The sequence below is a fragment of the Chelon labrosus genome, assembly GCF_963514085.1.
Source record: "Chelon labrosus genome assembly, chromosome: 20".
In the NCBI taxonomy this organism is placed as follows: domain Eukaryota; kingdom Metazoa; phylum Chordata; class Actinopteri; order Mugiliformes; family Mugilidae; genus Chelon; species Chelon labrosus.
The window spans coordinates 13,392,729-13,413,104 of record NC_140353.1 but is presented as its reverse complement, the minus strand read 5'-3'; the positions used below and the strand labels follow the sequence as shown (position 1 = coordinate 13,413,104).

General features: G+C 45.8%; 1 protein-coding gene across 1 annotated transcript in view; it reads left to right on the top strand.

The window, feature by feature from the left end:
* The window catches only part of kif26ab (kinesin family member 26Ab), a 61,657-nt gene extending 41,604 nt beyond the window's left edge, over positions 1-20,053 (top strand). Inside the window, exons 5-16 of the mRNA XM_084568963.1 lie at positions 4,572-4,755; positions 7,521-7,733; positions 8,719-8,812; positions 9,416-9,678; positions 10,527-10,710; positions 11,247-11,406; positions 11,760-11,922; positions 12,612-15,852; positions 16,490-16,683; positions 17,545-17,568; positions 17,760-17,910; positions 18,014-20,053. Of these exons, the coding sequence (XP_084425089.1) occupies positions 4,572-4,755; positions 7,521-7,733; positions 8,719-8,812; positions 9,416-9,678; positions 10,527-10,710; positions 11,247-11,406; positions 11,760-11,922; positions 12,612-15,852; positions 16,490-16,683; positions 17,545-17,568; positions 17,760-17,910; positions 18,014-18,195 (5,053 nt within the window). The 3' untranslated portion in view covers positions 18,196-20,053. The remainder of the gene's footprint in view (positions 1-4,571; positions 4,756-7,520; positions 7,734-8,718; positions 8,813-9,415; positions 9,679-10,526; positions 10,711-11,246; positions 11,407-11,759; positions 11,923-12,611; positions 15,853-16,489; positions 16,684-17,544; positions 17,569-17,759; positions 17,911-18,013) is intronic.
* Positions 20,054-20,376: the final 323 nt, after the last annotated feature.

Genomic DNA, 20,376 nt, shown 5'->3' with positions numbered 1-20,376 from the left:
TTTTATGTCATTTTGATATATAACACTTGAAAGAACATTGAGGGTCGCAGCAATGGGCATGAGGCTAATTGCTTTCGGCGCCGTCAGGGTGACCAATGTGGACGTTAGTATTGTTTTCCACCCATCGACTGTTGCCAATCACGATTCAAAGGGCGGTGGGGGAGCATGTACAGTAGCAAACCTCCAGGAGACGGCTCTTGCACTTTAAAATAAGACCACCTCAGCCAAATTAATTTAGACGCGCCGCAGAAGATAAAGGTTATGCGATATATCAAACTGCTTCCTCGCTATACCGCGCTCCGCAAATATGTAGGCAGTTTTTCTGTTTTTTTCGCCTCCAAATTTAATCCAAGCAGAGTTCAGACGAGGGGCACTGTGTCAGAAGGAGAGAGGCAGAGAGAGCTTTGTGCTGAATGTACTTTCATCTGGCAAGTCTCACACCCACTCGGTTTGCCGATGTGTTGTAGTAGGCACTCTGCAGCCAAAGCAGCCGCCTTTCAAACAAGACTGGCTGGTCGGGGGCTGAGAGGGCTTACTGGTAAATTGGCAGCCCAGGGAATACAGGGTACTCTCACCCCGGCGCTCACCCACTCACATGCTTTCATTCCCCTTTTTACCCTTGACCATTGACTGACTGCGCTCTCTCCCACTGGCCGGCATAAATCTGCCTTTCTAACGTGTCATCTGTTCATTGTCTGTCCTCTCCCTCGCTCTCTTCCCTCGCTCGCACTCTTTCTCTCTTGCTTTCCCAACTGAGTCAGACCATCAGTCATTCCAGCAATCCATCTCCTAAGTATATCCTTCCTTATCTGCGTGTCGCTCCTTCTGATTAATAACGCCCTCATTCTTCTGGCTAATTGCATCCTTCAACAATGAAAAAAAAACAACAACACAAATGTGTAGAAGTGTACGCTCACTACCCGCACAGACGCACATACACACTCGTGCTCTTGCATGCATGCACTGTAGGCGTACTAACAAAATCTGTTTGAAGTGAGGGACCCTAAAAGAAGAGAGGGCTCCTGTATGCATTAAGTATTCATGTGACGTGTGGTGGGGTGCATACGTGTGTGTGTGCTTGTGCAGGGGGTTGTATGAGAGACGGTGTGTGTGTGTGTGTGTGTGTGAGTACTCGCAAATTGCGCCGCAAGCAGCCAGCAATCGAGCGCTGACACCTCGTCTGGCAGTCGAAGGGAAAAGGGGCTGGGCTGTGAAAAGAAAGAGAGAGAGAGAGGGAGGCTGGAAGAGAGGAGGTTGTGTGTGTGTGTGTGTGTGCGTGAGCGAGCGAGCGAGAGAGGCAGGGAGAGAGAGAGAGAGAGAGAGACACGGCAGGACAGCTGCCAGAATTTCTCCGATAGCAGGAGAAGGACCGAGAGGCGGAACAGGGGTAGGAATTCTCCTCATTCTCAGCTACCCAAGGAAATCTTTCAGCAGAGCCAAGTGTGCGGATTCTCTCCCTCTCCTTCTGCCTGTGAGCGGCGGAGGCTCTGGGAAGAACCTGGCCACCAGGATCTACAGCCACTCACAGCAGACGCAGCACAGTGGATTAACTGAATGAGGGAAAACCATGCTGCCGGTGGGATGAATGAAGAATTAGGAGTGGAAAACTGAGTTGAAGAGCAAGCTGTTTTCAAGCAGGTTTTTTTTTTTTTTTTTTTTGCATCTCTGAACTGAAGCTGAACTTTTTCCGGTGAGAGACGTGGAAGGAGTTAGAGATGTTTTTGTGTTGAGAAACTCTCTGGATTACCTGCGCCCTCTCACCGTGCACCTACAGCTTTTCCTGCAGGGCACTCATCCTGCCTGCCCACCTCCACCCTGCCCCACTTGGTGCTTGTTCCATTTAGTTACTATGTCGCCCACGCTTCCCGCTCCTCCTCCACCTCCTCACCGCCCCTCGGCCCCCCCATCTCCTTACAAACCTCTGTGAAATCAAGTGGAACCTCGATGATTGCGATCGGAGCAAAGAGGACTCCTGCGCCCATGACCAGAGAGCAACCCCGCCTCGCTCTGTTCTCTGCGACTGTGCCGGCATATCAAATGTGCGAATAATGGAGAACAGTGACACCACAGACGTGGACCGCAAAGTTGAACTCTATCAGTTGCCTGTTTTTTGACTATGAGCATAAACTAGATAATGGATTGGAAAGAGCTGTAAGTACACCACTGCAGCATGTTTTCACTGGTGCATGTTGAAACAAACCACTTTTTTTTTTTTTTTTTACCAAACAGCAGAACACACACAGTATGCATATGTACAATTTTTTTTGCACAAACTTAAAACTGATGGATGTTAGACTTTGCTTCACCAGGCGCGCAGATTCTCCTTTGAGCATTTAGAGCAAGTTGTGTAGGGAAACAGCTTCATTAGCATAGAGACTGAGGGTGAACAGGTGGACAAGCTGTTGTAGGCGAAGAAATCTGAGCCTTTCCTCACTGCTTTTTTTTTTTTTTTTTTCTTTTTTCTGTGGCTGATCATATACTTGGGTGAGGCAGGGAGAGAGAAGGAAGGAGGGAGGGAGAGGAAGGGAGCGAAAGAGAGAAGCAATTAATTTCCCTGTACCTGTGCTTGTTGTAGGGGGAAAAAAAACAGCATAATAATCCTTTATTTCTCTCCTCCCTTCAAGAACACATGTGCCCCGGTCGTCATTATGCCGCATGAATTAAACCTCAAGGTTACAAGCTGAGCTTTTGGTTGTGAGGACCCCTCAATGGCAAAGACAATTATAAATCAGTAGAGCACCTTTTTTTATGTCCTGTGTGGCGTCTTAGTGATGCTTGATTTATGTCTTTGCCGGAAGAAACGAGACAGAATGAGGTGAGAGAGAGGCAGAGACAGTGAAACAGGGCAGATTTGTCTTGAATGGATGTGTTGCGGATACCTCTCATAAACGCTCCAGCACACTCACGAGCCCGCACGCACACGTGCGCGGGGTCGCACACAGCCACGTGTGCTCCGGTGTAGTTTCTCCCTTTCTTTCCCTCCATCTCACATTCATCTATTCCATCTCATTTTTTCTTTCAGTCACACGATCCGTCTCGCATGCTATCACACATAGGCAGGTCCCCGGGGAGAGCCTTCTCCTGTAGCCTTCTTGGATGCAATAATTATTCCATCAGCCAGCAGTGTGTTCCCTGATTGTGCTCTTGGGCTGTCGCTGCAGGGGGTGTACAGTGAAGAGGGGAGCGTTGAGAACGAGAGGGAGGCGCGGGGGAGGTGGGGGGTAGGTTGTCACTCCAGGACGTTGGGGAGAGGGGAAGCAGAGGGGGTTGTGTTTTTGGCAGTAGCCCACCCAGTCCTGTCCAGAGGAGCCCAGAACAGGGCTAATGAGCTGAGGCTGCCCTCTTAGGCTGCTCGCTAGGACACACACTGATCTGTTCTCTTTTTTTTTTGCCCTTTCTCCTTTTCCTCTTTTTCACATGCTTTTACCTCTCCCTAAATCCCTTGCCTTGCAGTTTTCTCATCTTTGATTCCAATTTTCTTTCATTTTCCGTGCCACTCTTTCCTTCATGTTGACAACCGACGCTTTGTCTTCCCTGCATTTCCTTTGAAATCTGACTGCTCGAGTGAAAACCATTTGAGTGCATTTGAATTTCCTAGGGGTATTACTTTCCTCGCTGACCTTGAATTACTATATGAGGTGTGTGTGTGCGTGTGTGAGTGTTAGCTGATCCAGGGCAATGCCATACCTGGAACTACTCTCAGTCTGGCCAGATTCCCTGCAGACCTGGCAGAGATATTGCTGCTGTCCTGAGTTTCAGGAGTTTAGACAGAAAGGAGTGCATGTGCCTGACTCAGTCGGCGAATCTATCCTCTCCTTAGCGCTGAGTCTGGGAGACAAGAGGCCGGGATGACAGTGGATTTTAATTAGAGGACTGTCAAAAAGATGGGATTCAGTTACAGCTGTGGGTTCTTCAGTGAACCAGCGCCGTAGAATTGCTTTGTTTCCATCTAGACATTGTTTCAGAAAAGAGGAGCATTGATTTTACCTTCCCGTGTCTCATTTGCTGCTGCCTGTCGCCTTAAAGGATCAAAATTCTCAGTGTAAAGTACAAGTTTTAGCTTTTACTTTAACAATGGATGAACATTCTCTCTCATAACTGCGTGGCTTTGGTAACAGAAATGGACATGACTGCGTCCCAGAGGGTCGAGTTTCAACGATCCTCACCTGTCATGTCTGAGACAGCTTTTTCATGTTTGATCAAGATAAGTGCATGTATTTATGGTGTCTTCCTGCCACGACAGCCTGTGTTTGGTCCCTGACAGAAAAGGACTGGTAATCGTTTGCGTTCTGATGTTGTAGTTTCTGTATTAAAAAAGATATCAAGGTATAGATGGACTGTCTGTAGAGTGGATAGTGGTTGGGTGCAGTGGCATAGTGCAGCGTTCCTACTGCACTTTGCAAAATAAAAAGGAGATTAATTTATGCTTTAGTGTCAGCGTGTGATTTCTAATGGTTTTGCAGCTCTTAAGTCAATAAGCTCTTAATTGGGTGCCTCACTGGAAGAAAACATTACCAGATCACAAAGCTATTTACTTAAGTATAAACTTCTTTCTTTCTTTCCTCTTCCAGGGCAGCTCAGAAGCTGAATCTGTCCTCCAAACGGAAGAAACACCAGCCCTCGCTGCTCCACCCACAGGAGCCCTCCATCTACCCGACCAACTTCAGCGGCATCCTGCAGGTCTCGCCGCCCCCGGCCCCGCCATGCCTGCTCCGAGCCGTGTCCAAAGTGAAAGAGAACCCAGGGATGGGAAAGGTGAGAACAGACGCATAGCAGCAAATGCACAAAAGACTTAGTGGCACAGATGCTCCTAATCCTCAGAATGTACAGACACAACACAACGGATATACAAAGTCTTTTCATATAAGACACCACTCCCCGTTGCCCTTAACCCTTCCCCTATAGAAACTCATACACACACACAAACACACACACACGTACAGATATACACAGACCCCAGTTTGAAAGGGCGAGTGGCGACAGACTGGTCCGCAGGCAGCATGCCGTCTGGTCCAGTCCGTGCAGATTCAGTCAGATAAGCCTGCTGGAATGTCATGAATTCAGTCAGTTTGTGAGACAAGCATTCCTCACCCTGAACACAGAAAGACAGTAATTCACAAATCTGCGCTCACGCTAACAGCAGGATTTCTAATTCCTTTTTAGGTACAGTGTGTGGTACCGAACGTCAGGCGGGCAGCGATAGGGCGGTCATTAAACAAAGCTGTACAAACACATCGCTCTTCCTTTGTGGTTTATTGGGTATTGTTTGTCTGAGCTGGCGTCCTGTATTTATAAAGCAGAAGAAGTCCCCTAACAAGATTAGATCCCACCTGGATAGGAAGCGCTTGCTTTTGTTGCCAGGTATCCAGACGGTTGAAATTTTGCCACATATTGTAAATCACCCATTGACACGCGGACTTCATAAAAAACCTGTGTCATTAACAAGCCTCCTCAAGCCTACACCTGGCATATACTGTACATCTGTGCAGTTCAAGGGGGTCATTCAAAGGGGAAATAAGGATTTATGGTATCTTGATGTTGCTCCAAACTTATCACGACATGTTTAAGGTCTTCTCATTGTAACACGAAATGTGGTTTTTCAGTTTCTTTGTTCTTGCCTCTCTTTTGCTCATGGAATCGCAGTTAAAATACCATATTCCCAAGCCGTCATGGTTTTAACGTTTGCCTGCATATGTTTTATATTCATTCTACCTTAGGTCAATGTCTTGTTTCCATCAAGCGTATGTAGGTCACTTCCACTTCTCCACTTTTGACCTAGACACAGCTCTCTCAGGTAGAGACAGTTGAGTGGATGGAGTAATGCCAAGCTCCACTAATGGATTTTGTGGGGGATCAAGGGACAGGGAAACACAGGCCATTAGCACGGAGTCCGAGGTGTGAAAATACTGTAGTCAATCCTCTGTGGCCTCTGGTGTCTGATCTCTGCCAACATAAATAAAACTGAGCTCAACTGGTAGCCTCTGTCTGGTAGACAGACACACAGCAGTCATATGTGGAAGCCCAGTTTAAATGTAATTTACTCAACATATGCACATGTCAGTCACGATAACAGCCCCCTACGGAGTAAAGAGAGAGTTTGCACTCCAAGATGAATTCACTCGCTGAAAGAAAGGGATTTCCAGCCACATTGTTTCAGAGTGCTGGAGCCTAGATCTGCAGAAATATTTATATACTAGCCAGGGGAAGAATGGACCTTTTGTGTAGGCGTGAAGATGGTGGCGAGTCCCGGGCTGAGCAAAACAGTCTTCTGTCAAAAAAGGGAAGGGAGTTAGCTGTGTTTTAAGGTTTTTGTTTCCATGCCTGAGAGGCATCACAGGTACTTTTTCAAGAAGCTTTGAAATGGCTCAGGATCAAGTTCCCTATAAGAACAAACTGGAGCATATAGAAACTGTTCAGTTGATATAATGCTAGGCGTAACACTTAACAGTCTGGGAGTTGACAACGACGCCAAACACTGCAAAACATATCCCAAGAGCCGTTTCTGTCCCCCGTCGGGTCACGTATATATTTTCCCAGTGCCTTCAGAGAAATAGCGGTGGCGCGTATCTGACCATCAGATTGTAAAGCAATGTAGAGTTGTCAGGATTTCTAAAGAAGGCGATTGTAAACGGTGGTGTCGTGTAGCCTGACATGCACACGCGAAACCACACACACACACACACACACTGCAGCAGACAGGAAACTGTAGCATTTCTTTGTACTGTTTAAGTGGCAGAATGATTTCACTCCCTGTAACCACGGCAATAACATTAGACATGAATGGGCTTGTCAGAGCCGTGCTGAATCATCAGATTTACTGTAGATATAAGATGGCTTCCCATTTGGTGCAGCGTGCGGGCACGATGAACTGTACAATTATCTGTGGAACGTGTTAAGACTGTAAGCTCAATTCATGAATGTCAAGCCCCAGAATGCAACAGGGTGTGGAGCTGGCGTTTTTGTAGGCAATAGAGGGGAAGGAGAGGAGAGGGAGGAGAGTGAGTAGGTGGGATGAGCGGAGGGGGGGCCATATGCTCCTGCAATCCCATGCTGGTGAGCCGCTCCTGGTCCAGAAAAACAACCTCCTGTGGGATAATCCCCCAGCAGGGCGCTTCACACATCACATTAGCTTCCACCGTTTTCAGCTATGACTTTCAATAGTCACCTTGCTGCCTTTTGCCAACACCATTAGAAAATGTGTTGACCCATCGACTCGATGTGAGACTGAGTGTTTCCATGGTAACATCGATGTCCATCAGCTCTGACATAGTTGGATGTGATGTTAATGAATAGAGGTGAAGGGCGCTCTCAACTACACAGAATGCACGCATGCATGTCTCCTCATGGAAAATATTGCAAGGAAAGGATTTTTCTGCTTCCTCTGTGCTGAACCTGAAAGTGCATTCATAGATCTCTCTGCCAAGTCTGTCTGCCCATTTGTCTTGCTCTGTGTTTTCTGACCTTCTAATCCACCCTTTTTATTCCCTCTCCCTGCTTATCTGTGTCACCCTGTGGTTTAGGTGAAAGTCATGATGCGTATCTGTCCGTCTCTGGAGGCTGCAGACTCCTCAGAGTCTCAGTCCTTCTTGAAAGTAGACAGCAGAAAGAAGCAGCTGACCCTCTACGACCCCGCGTCCAGCCCACACTCCGGTTCAGGGCACAGGAGAGCCGCCACTGTGGCCGTCCCAAAGATATTTGCCTTCGATGCTGTTTTTACCCAGGATGCCTCTCAAGTAAGATCCTGTGTTTGTGTGTGTAAGAACGTGTTTTATTTTTTTTAAGGTGTGTTTAAGGTGCCTCTCAAGGGCAAGGGGACATCTTTATCCTCCCAGGGTGTGGCCCGGGGGCTTAGAGAAAAAATGTCTGTCTTGGGTCAGGGGGCATTCTTACCAGTGTGGCCCGAACAGCTGGGCCTTTTAAGCCTTCTGAGGAATGATTTGAATCCACTCCACTTATATCTAACCTTTCATAGAACAGCTATATCTAACCTCAGCCCTGTGCAGCACACAGCAGGCATACCCCCTGACAAAGGACAAAGGTCAGATACATGTTTACTATATTGCGACAGACAAGTTATGCTCTCTCCACCACAGTCTTTTAATGGAATAAATGCATGTGGCAAAATTTCCTGAAGATATGAGGTCAAGTATTTTATGCATTCCCCCAGTGTGCAGTAAACTCAAAATAGCTATAAGAGCAGAGGGGATTATCATCACTGGTGTAGGACTGCAGTGAGAACCTCAGATCTTCTATCATACCACCTACTTCGAGCAGTTATTTTCCGAAGCAGGCTGCTGAGAGCTACGGCCTAAATGTTTCTGCAGCGGAGCTGAGGCCAAGCTGCTAGATTGTGCCGCTGGGACAGCACTGCTGGTGGCTAACTGTAACAGCAAGCTGTTCTGCTGTTAGAGGTCTTGTTTGCCGTGTGATGTATGGGAAGAGGCCTCTGCTGCAGAAGCCTTGCCCCAGAGGACCCATGCTGAAACAGATTGCAAAAACAAGCCACGCATTGCAGCACACACACACACACATGCACCTGAGTGATGAAAAATACAGAAACCATTAATATGATTTGGTGTAACCAATGCCAAATAACTGTTTAGCGTATCAGACATTTTGGATTCATTGTTTTCAGCATGCCTGTTTTACAGTATCTCTAAAATGTGGCCGAATTGTAAATTGACTGTGAGGGGGGCTGTCTCTTTGCGTTTTTCACAGGTTGAGGTGTGCTCAGGGACGGTAGCCGAGGTCATCCAGTCCGTGGTGAACGGTGCAGACGGTTGCATCTTCTGTTTCGGCCAAGTCAAGCTCGGTAAGCTCCTCCACTGGCAGAAGATTAGACAAGTGCCTTTGATAGCCAAATAAAACTCTCATTGCTCTTTGTTAGCTACACTTGATGTCCACAATTGGCTTAGCTGTGCACTGGGGTGAGTCAAGGAATGGGAGATTGGAGAAAAAGGAATGGGTAGTGAGTTTAAGATGGGGGTGAGGGGCATAGTGCTGCACCAAGGCTTCAGAGCTCAGTCTGTAATTAAAATCTTAGTAATTGGACTGGCCAGTGCTCTTAGGCTGAAGGGCTTGCTGTTTCCACTAACTGCAATTCTCCACAGAATGGCTGCTCCTGGAATAGGTCCTTGGATTAGCTTTTGATTTTTATTTGGCATGTTCCGTATATTACCTCCGATCCCCCACATCAGCCATTATTAATTTTTTTCACGAGCAGTTGTTTAACACAATAACCCTCCGAAAATACCCAATGTCAGTGCCTATTTCTTTGTGAACTTCCTGGCTATTCCAGACAGCTTGATGAAAGAAGTAAATTTAGTTTGAACATAGTGTGTGTGTGTAGCTCGCTTCCAGACACAAGGCAATATTTCCATTTTCATCCCCCTCTCTCTTTTTCACACATCCCCAGGCAAGACATACACCATGATTGGCAAAGACAGCTCCACTCAGAGTCTAGGCATTGTGCCCTGTGCCATTTCCTGGCTCTTCAAGCTCATCAACGAGCGCAAGGAGAAGACGGGCACGCGCTTCTCGGTCCGCGTGTCTGCCGTGGAAATCTTTGGAAAAGATGAAGAGCTGAAGGACTTGCTGTCTGAGGTGTCAACAGGCAGCCTGCAGGAAGGCCAGTCTCCGGGAATCCACCTCAGAGAGGATCCCATCTGTGGCACTCAGGTGAGAAGCATTCCATCTCTCTGCCTTTTCTTTGTTCACTGATCCTTTCATTCTCCCTTGGGTTATGAAGTATTAGTCTGTCTGAGTATTGATCTTTTTTTCTGTCTATGATCTACCTCCTCCTTCTCCCTAAGATATTTAAACTTCTTGTGAGTGCATGTGTGTATGTGTTTGTCTCACTCTAACCTACCTGCTCCTGACATCTTTGCTTTATATTTCCAACAAACCCATCTGTGGTATTGATGGCTTTCTTCTTACCTTTATATTGACTCTACTGTCAGAATCCATCAGCATCTCTTATCCTTGTGTTATTGTTAGCCATCTGTAGCACAATAGTAGTATTATTGGGGGATGGTGGAGTGATAGGGTTGGAGGCACTCACAGGTGCTGCTGTCAGATGTTGTTTTTTGGGGGATATGTATGGACTCTGACTTCAAAGGCTCTGCAGTTCTGTGAAGCTCCTTCTTGCTCTTCCTCTCAGAAGCCACGCGTGGGCTCCCTTCATGATGCCCCCCGCCTCCTCTCTCTTCTAACTCCTCTTTTCTTTCGGTATCCCACCACTACCACCATCACATCATTGTGAGAGAAGTGCCCCTGCCTTCTGCTCCACTATTACCCCTTCTAATCCTCCTCCCTCTGTGTGCATATCTGCTGTTTTAATACCCCCCGAGACCCAATCTAATGGGCAAGAAATGTGTGCTGGGGTCCAATTAACTGGCTCCCCTCACTCACTGTTACTTCCCTTCCCCGGGATCCTTTTCCCCATCTATCCATCTTTCTCAAGCCCTATGTGGTCTCTTTTGCCCGCCCAAACCATGTTCTCTGTCTCTTCCTTCCCACCCCTGCAGCTCCAGAATCAGAGTGAGCTTCGTGCCCCAACTGCAGAGAAGGCCGCCTTTTTTCTGGATGCAGCCATTGCCGCACGCAGCACCAGCAGACCGAATGCCGATGAGGACGAGCGACGCAACTCCCACATGCTGTTCACGCTGCACATTTACCAATACCGCATGGAGAAGAGTGGCAAAGGCGGAAGTTAGTATAACTGCGTTAATACTTCTCTGTAGAGGTGAACCTACAAGTTGCCGCCATGCATTGCTAGCACAGAGTTATAAAGTGAACTGTATGCAAGCAGCTGGATCAGTACATGAAGCCCTTAGTGTTTCTGAATGGGATTAGAGCAAATGAAGGTTTGACATTTACTGACAGAAGTTTAATATTTTGCTGCCGTTGTCATAGCTGCATGAGTTTTACAATGACAGAAGATTTGCTCTGTCTGCATTTTAAACCATCAGAAGGGGACTGTGTTTCTGACTGTCAGTGAATTCTTTAGTTTTTATGTGTCTAACCAAAGGACTTACTGTTACCATGAGTTACACATCTGGTGGGAGTCTACCAGTCTGGCTCCAATTTGAATCCCTTCAGTGTGGGAATCTTACTCATACACAAACCAGACAGCTCAGAAAGAGCTGTGCCACTCCTGTCATCATGACACAGTGCTTGAGGAGCCAACTTCACGGAGGGAGTGTCTGTGTTGTTCTCACCTGGTTCTCCTTCTGCCGTTGACACAGTGTCAGGAGGACGGAGCCGACTGCACCTCATCGACTTGGGGAGCTGTGAAAAGGTCCTGAGTAAAAGCAGAGACGGAGGAGGAGGCTTGTGTCTGTCCCTGAACGCACTGGGAAACGTCATAATGGCTTTAGCAAATGGAGCAAAACATGTACCTTACAGGTAAGAAACCCACCATTTGTTTTACTGTTACTTTACCGTGTTTCAGCTTCCGAAAAATCTTATCTATATGTTAAGTGCTTCAGACGAGTCACTGCATGTGTTGTCAACCTTGTAGGTTTTCCGTGTGACTATTTATTTAGTTTGTTTAGTTAATCTCATATAATAGCTTTCACTGGTGTTGCACAAGATCATACCATAGTCACTCAAGTGAAAAGATGAATGACTCCTCATTTGGGAGTGTTTTTCAGCTCAGAGAATTCACAGCTCACCCTGGGGAAATGCCGGCCTCTTCTATTCTCAGTTTAAAAGATCACCGTAGTGTTTGCTAATAACTACGTAAATGCACCCTGCAGGGACAGCAAACTGACAATGCTGTTGAGGGAGTCTCTTGGAAACATCAACTGCAGAACCACCATGATTGCCCACATCTCTGATTCCCCGGCCAACTACGCTGACTCACTCACCACCATCCAGCTGGCATCCCGCATCCACCGAATGAGGAAGAAGAAATCTAAGGTACACTGATGAACTGATAAATGTTACTAAACGTATGTTGCTATTATAGCTAATACACATTTAATCTGCATGGGAAACTCTGATTTTATTAATCATAAATAATGCCATGAATGAAATCCTTTAAATGTGTCTTCCTCTTGTAATTTTTTAGTGATTAAGAAAATGAATGTGTGAATGGCTATGCGGATGAAATATTATTAGTGCAGTAACTCAGAACTAGTTTTTCTCAGGTCCTCGACACATAATCATGTAATCAATACTATGGTCCAAGGAGGTGTGTAATGTATTCCCTTGCATTATGGAAATATATGCTCCGGATAATTAGGTGAAATGACAGCATGTTTTAATTTAGTATTGGCCCCAGTCATGATTGTATTGCGGTCCACACATAGCAATTTGCATTAATGGCATTCATTTCTCTTTGAGTATTGATATGCTCTCTTATCCTTTAGATAAATATTGACTTGTAACATCATATAAATTAATATTCACCCTGAGATTGATTTTACTGTGAAATTGTTAAGATGTGAATCTGCAATAAATTGAAAGAGCTAAATGGTTTTGTAAAATGGAAAGATAGTTACATTAATATTTCAAAAAGATAGAACCACATTACTGTCATCACTTAATGATATAATTTTCAAATGTAGAAAAACGAATGACTTTTCTGCTTTAACTCTGCCGTGCAGTATGCATCCAGTTCATCTGGAGGGGAAAGTTCCTGTGAGGAAGGGAGGATCCGCCGGCCACCCCACCTCAGGCCGTTTCACCCTCGGACAGTAGCCCTGGACCCGGACCTTCCCTCCCTGCTCAGTGACCCAGACTACTCCTCCAGTAGTGAACAGTCATGTGATACTGTTATTTACGTGGGGCCTGGGGGAACAGCAATCTCGGACAGGGAGCTTAGTGACAATGAAGGCCCACCGGCCTTTGTTCCAATCATCCCATCTCTGAACAAGAAGAAGTCTGTAAAAGAGGGCCCTCTGGACAGAGACCAGTTCTTTAAATGCAACACATTTGCTGAGCTGCAGGAGAGGCTGGAGTGTATAGATGGCAGTGAAGAACCCACTGCATTTGTTGGAGAGGGCAAGCGATCCCAGGGTAGCCCTAAGATCGACAAATCTAAGGAGAGCCAAGGCTCGGTTTCACCAAAGACTGTCGCAAATGCTTCTCACAACCAAGAGGGCATCTCACCCAATCAATCTCCTAAATCTGTCCCCACACCACTGTCCTGCAGTCCCAATACTAAATCTAAAGTGGACAATGCCAAGGGGTTATCCGCAGAAAGGACATCATCAGAGAATGTTCAAAATATATGCAGGACCAGCGCTGATGGTGAGAAGGCCTTGGTTTCTGAAAGCCAAGTTTGTACAAGTAAGCTGGCAGCACCAAGCTCTGAGCCTGTGGTGAGGGAGAAGGTCTACTTCAACAAGAAAGCCTTGCCAAAGCCAGCCCCACCTCCTACACAGCAGAGAGAAAATGCAGACAACGAAGAAAGATCCAGCACTAGAATGCCACCTGTGGGAATGAGCCACCAAGCAGTGAAAAGAAGAGACCCTTGCACGTCCCCCTTCCTAAGAGGTCCAGTGGAGGTGTGCCAGGTGCGCTCCACCTTAAGGGAAAGATGTTTGGATCGGGACATCCTCAGAGCTACTGTCACCCTGCAGCAGCCTGTGGAGCTAAATGGAGAGGATGAGTTGGTGTTCACTGTAGTTGAGGAGCTGTCAATTGGCAGTATAGTAGATAAGGGTCGACCATCAAGCATTATCAGCTTTAACAGTGACTGCTCCCTTCAGGCCCTGGCCTCTGGTTCCCGACCTGTCAGCATCATTAGCAGCATCAATGATGAATTTGATGCTTACACATCAGCTGCGGGTGGATCAGAGATGAACGTTGCAGTGGTTACACCCCTTCAGGAAGGAGCAGCGGAGTGTATAGACAGCAGGGGTTCATCTATCAGTTCTTGGCTGAGTGAAGTTAGCGTCTGCACCTTGGAAAGTGAAGGGGCTCCTTCTACGGACGTCTTCCTTCCACAGGCCAAACACATAGGACCAGAGGCCGCCTTTTATTTTGATTCCCTGGACATGTTTCATTGTGTATCTTCTCCTAGAGATGCCAAGAACTCCTTAAATGACAGCGGATTTAGTTTTTCTGAACTAGACAGTGATAGCGCTGCCTCAAGCAAGCTGTCATTGACAAAGGGTCCCCCTTCGCCAGAATCGACAAAAGGCTCCCTCAGATTCACATCTAAAATAACAAAAGCTCACTCCCTCAGCTCGTCCCCTCTTCCACAAGGCCCCTCCATAGTCCACACTAGTCTTCCCAGGAAGATTAAACCTACCTCATCCATCTCTCATAGTAGTAGCAGCAGCAGTAGAGAACCACCAAGGCAAGAGGTCAAGGAAGATCCTTGGCAGCGCGTTGTCAGTCACTCAGAACCTCAGTTTTCTGACTCCAGCAGCACCAGCAAATTTCTTAGAAACCCCCCCAGTGGCATCCCTTCTAGCAAAACCATCAACAGCAGCAACAGTGTACCTCGCCCACCTAAGGTGCAGGGGTCTACCTCATCGCTGAGGGTGGTCGATGGCTGTGAGAAGTCAGCCAGCAAGAATCCACCCAGCAAAATGCCTCAGCTGAGACGAGGTGCTACCACCCTGGGAACAGTGCCCGTCATCCATTCCTCCACAGACTTCAAGGGAACCCTAGATATCATTGCATCCACCACAAGCCTTAAATTCTCCTCTCTAGGGAAAAACAACAAGGCCAACTCACAAAAAGCAAGTAATCTCCCCAAACCTGGCTACACCTCACCTCCTCCTCCTCCAGTGAGAAAATCCAGTCTTGATCATAAGACTAAGTCCCTGCTGCCCCAAAGTGCCTTAAGGTCAGCATACGGGGAGGCAGGGAGGACCTCTGGAGCAAGGGCAGCTGTATCAGAGGATGAGCTTGAGGTACGCCACAGAGTAGACTCTACAAGTTATAAAACCTCCAGCCTCAATACAGCCAAAGTGACCTCCAGCCTGAAGGCCAGAGGGCCTAGAGGAGAAGCTGGGCAGCATTATGGCAGTCAGATGTCGCTGGAAAGGTGTGAAAGTCTCTCTCTATCAGGTTCCAGAGCTGCGCTTAGTAGGGAGAATAGTGGAGCAAGTCTGGGGAGCAGCAGTAGCAAATCCAGCAAGTCCATTCCGAGATTTGGTATTCCTAATTCATCCAGCTCTCCTATAGCTACATGCCCATCTTCCCCAAGCGGAGGAAATGTTAGCAAACCTGGTCAAGCAAAAGCTTCTGTAAATCCCAGAGCATTAGGAACAATTAACGGTAGTAAGGCACGGTCATTGTCAGCGAACAGCTCCAAGGGCCTGAGCTCCTCCACAAAGTCTTTGGCCCCTCCTACGACCAGAAATACCAACGCCAACCTCCCTCCATCAGGTCGAACATCAGCCCCTCGGACCACTGCTGCCGTCACCAGCAAGCCTGGAAGAGGGACTATCATGGGCACAAAGCAGGCCATTAGGGCTGCAAATAGTCGTGTGAGCGAACTGGCGACAGGCAACATATCAGGCAAACACGTGAGAGGTTCAGGAGATTCAGACAGTGGGAATGACAGTGGGGTGAACGTGAATGAAGACAAAGCCCCCATTGCCATGCTGCCCTCCCCATACAGCAAAATCACGGCACCTAGGCGGCCTCAACGCTACAGCAGTGGCCACGGCAGTGACAACAGCAGTGTGTTGAGTGGGGAGCTGCCTCCAGCTATGGGCCGCACAGCTCTGTTCTACCACAGCGGTGGCAGCAGCGGATATGAAAGCATGATCCGTGACAGTGAAGCCACAGGCAGCGCTTCATCTGCGCACGACTCCATGAGCGAGAGCGGCTTTTCAACTTCAGGAAGAGCACGGTGCTCCAAGTATCCCAAGAAGAGAGCAAATGGTAAGAAACTAATTTGGGGTTTGTTTTTTTGTTACAATTACATTGCAGATATTGATAATATTCAAAAATGTTATACTGTACATATATCATGCTGGTTATAGCAGAGACAACTATCAAAGAGTGTTTTCTTGTGAAACAACCAACATTCACATAGCACAAGATTTGAGTGCTCTCTCTGAGGAAATTAACCATAAGTCTATGAAAACATTCTTATTATAGTCACGAATTGGTATTTCATTGAATTTTCTCCTCCTAAATCAGCAGCATGCATTATTCATATATATATGTATGTGAAATGGTAATGAATATTTCAAACAAGACTGCTTCAAACTGTGTGATGATCAGATAAAATAAACTGAACATAGTGACCAGGTCCGTGTTTTTGTCTTGGATAAAACCCCTTGAATTCATGTGTGTTACACTGACCTTTTGGATTCATTCAGGCTGTGGATACACAGAATGTAAACCCTTATAAATATGCAATCACCACAACTTGTCCGTCCTGTGTAAAGCCTAGCATCTCTTTGTATCTCAGAGTGGGACTCATAAATATTTTCTCATAGATCTTGGCATGTACTACTGTTGCACGTCAGCATAGTAACTGGTGTTTGTCCAACTGCATGTGATGGCATTTTAGGCTTCCAGAGAAGACGACTAATCCCGGCACCTCTGCCAGACACCTCATCGCTGGGGAAGAAAGCAGGCACAGCGGGTCAGTGGGTGGACTTGCCCCCTATGGCTGGACCGCTGAAGGAGCCCTTTGAGATCAAGGTGTATGAGATCGATGATGTGGAACGGCTCCAAAGGCGCCGTCAGGAGGAAACCGCAGAGGTGAGCAGATGGACACTCCTGACTTGTTCTGGATAGTTGTTCATTTTGCTAAACTTGTCTTAGATAACGTAACGTCTGGGTCGAGGGTCTTGTGAATCCCACTTGCTAAGCCTCTGAAATATTTTGCATGTGCAACATCGATGCCGTACATGCTCAAGATGTGCCACGCTGACTTACGTGGTGGGAATGTCTTAGCTCACGTCTTCCCAGTTTCTTTTTAAAGAACATGACAGGAATAATACGTCCCAGACGTCTGACCTTCCGTCAGCTCATTGGCAAATCCTGGAGTTAAAATGTCTGCGCCCAGATTCCCAGAGCTTGTTATTTTGGCAGTGATCCTCGGGAATGTCATGAGTTCAGGAGGCAATTACTGATGAGGGTTAATTGGTTTGGATATGAGCGATGACTTGGCTTATTGCTGACACTGATATGGAAGGGCGTATGAATGAAAACTAAGATGCTCATGAAAAGATTGGATGAAGAATGTGAGAAGGCCAAACACCAGCTAACCAGTACTGATCATCACTGGCTGCCTGATTGCTTTTTATAGCTGACTCCATTTCTGAGGACCATTAACTGCTTACACAAGTTGCTGACACCTAGTAGGGACTTTTTAAAGAAGATGCTGAATTGGCTATAGGTAGAAGCATGATTTACTTTTAGTAAAACTGATCTTTAATCTTCTTGTCCCAGCCATCACTACATGAGTGGCAAGTAATTCATTGGATTTCTGTCACTTTTCTTCTTAATATATTATGTACACGTTATATGAACATTATATTTCTTCGGCATATAGTTTGCTATAAATAAAATTGCCTTGTTCAGCATGCTAACATATTTTATGTTATTTCTTTTCTCTAGCAACCATTCCAAGATGTCGACAAGGTGAGCAAATTTTTTTGACTGACATTTAATTAATTAAAAGCAGCACAGACTGTATTACAGTTTCAGCACACGTTTTTACATTAACGCTGTGCCACTTTTTTGACTTTTTACATTTATTTTTTATTTTTTTAACTACTTCAGAGTTGTTGAAGCTAAATTAACGTGCATTGCAATTCCCGTTTCCCCCCCAGGGCCTTCTGTATTTTAACAGTAAGCTGAAGATGCTGGAGAGAAGGCAACAGCAAGTGAGGGAACTGAGGGCGAAGCATGAAGCGTTGTTGGAGGAGCTGGAAGACACCAAATCCAGACTGATGATGGACCCCAGCAAGTGGATAGGAGAGTGTAAGTAAAAGCTGATTTAATTTTAATGCAAGTTATTGACGGAACGTTAAAGGATGATCGTTAGCAAGCCGTGCAATCAAACATTAATTTCCTGTTTCTGCAGTTGAGGTGGACCAGAATTTGGATAAAGAGTCCGCAGAGTACCTGGAGGCTTTGGCTCAGGCCACAGAGGAGCTGGAGTTCTGTGTCAACCTATGCAAGTCCCGTGTGATGATGGTGACCTGCTTCGACATCAGCATGTCAACGCCAGGCACTCAGGAGGGACTGCGTGAAGTCGAAGTCTGAGGACAAAAGAAAGTCGAGGAGGAAACGGAAGAGGAAGTGAGAAGAAGACAAAGGTAGACGAAATGTAGCAGTCGGTCTATAGACGTCACTGGAATGAAGAGCGAGAGGCAGAGGTGAGATGGAGAGTGGATCTTCACATGAAAACAGAGGAGATCTCGACCACCTAGCTGCAGTGCCTCGTTGTCCAGGACATGGCAGAGAAATTAAACGTGAGCACAAATGCTGTTGCCTCTGTGGCAAGGCAGTGGCCATCACTTACTCAAAAGTCAATGAACAACACCTGGAAGTGCCTTTTTTTACTGTTTTGTTTTGAGTCATTATTTTCCACAAGGTGCGGGTATCTTAAGCATACCTAAGCAGACCCTGAACATATTGCTTTTGAGAAAAAAATATTTTATATTCCATTGTATAGTGTATTTAAATGAATATGTGGTGTGTACAAATATCCTTTTCAAGGGAAAAAGAAAGAAAAAAAGAAAAAGCAATAAGCTAATGTTATTGCGCTCCCAGACTTTGCCTTTTCTCTTGTTTCAAACCTCAGTCAGCATTTTATCCATATTCATTCAGCCTCTTGCGCCTTATGTTAAATCTCTGGTTCTGTAGTTTTCTAGATTTTCAGACTGGACTATGTTATCTCATCAAGGACTGCATTAGCTGTTGTCACTCATCTCCTGCCAACCGGCCTGTGAAGGCTTGCAGGTAGAGTGAATGTTTTTCCCTCCAGTTGCCTTGATCAAAATCGGTCTCAGTGGATGCACTAAGGTAGAGCGGTGGTCAGAGAGCTTATTCAAGCTGTGCTTGCCCATGTTTATGTCACTGAAAATGAGAGATTAAGCCAAAACATATCAATCAGAAGAGCACTGTGATGGACAGTGAGTGAAATTCTTGATTCAGCCATTCTCTCTGGTGCCTCAGTTTGTGGTCATGCAACCGCGAGAGACGCAACCTTCCCTACACTCACCTATGATGTATGGTTACACTGATAGCTGTGCTCATCAGTGTAAGCCCACTTTCTCTCCAAATGTGCTTGGACTGGGTTTTTCTATGTACTGTAAAACAAAGCGGCACAGATGAGACAGCACAAGTCTGCCAGCCTCGTATACAGTCATTTATCCAAGCCTTGGCTCTATGCATTCCAGTACATTTACTGCAACTACTTAAAGAACCTCAATACCGACTTAAGGGCAACGACACAGTTTGGCCCCTACTCCACTCCTTTTTTAAAACACACAAATCAACAACATTGAACTAGTGTCTCACACAAAGAATTGTAAGTTTCCCATGAAAGGATGCGGTGAATAAGAGCAAATGATCGTGGCATTGTTCAGCAGAATCAATCATGATATCAGCTCTTTGTAGCTGCCAGAATGTGCTTGGGAGTCAAACAGCTGACACGGAGAGAACAAAGATGATCAGTGAAAATGATTGTTAAGAAAAACAGACTGGCTTTGGTGTATCTGGGTGTGTTTGATTTCTATATCTATGACAAATATGATGTTGTTTTCTTTCCTTTACAAAGATGTACTCTCTCAGGCCCTTTCTGAAGATGCTGCATGAGATTTTTTTAATCATTTTTTTAGAATGATTTCTACGCCATTTTTACCATTCTAATTTTTTACAACTATTTCAGTTTTCTCTAATGTGGGGTTAGGCTCATAAATGAAATGAATATTACCAAACCAAGACCTTTTTCCAAGAAATGATTATATGTGAGGTCATATTTCATATCAAAACCCATATTTTCTAATATCTTTGTTTTTGTATAGGATTTTCAAACCCTGTGTATAAATGTATAATACGGCAGCTTGTGTTTTACTTTTACAGTACCTGTGAATAAAATGTTTCTTCTTACTGGTGATTCAGAGTTGATATTTTTTTCTTCTGTAATTCATATATTCTACATTGAAGAGATTGGGTTTTTTTTTCCCACACCACTGCAAAGGATAAAAGTGGTTATTGTAATGATAGTTTAAAACTGGTAAACGGCCAAAGTGGTGCATTTGCCGCAGGATCGCAAAAATCCAAACCATGTGCGTACACCCTGAAAATGAGATCTGAGCAGGGCAAAATGCATACCTTGGGTACTTCTGCAACTTGCACCGATCAGCCTCAACATCAAAACCACTGACAGGAGAAGTAAATAACATTGACCTCTTGTGACAATTCAGTGTTCTGTTGGGA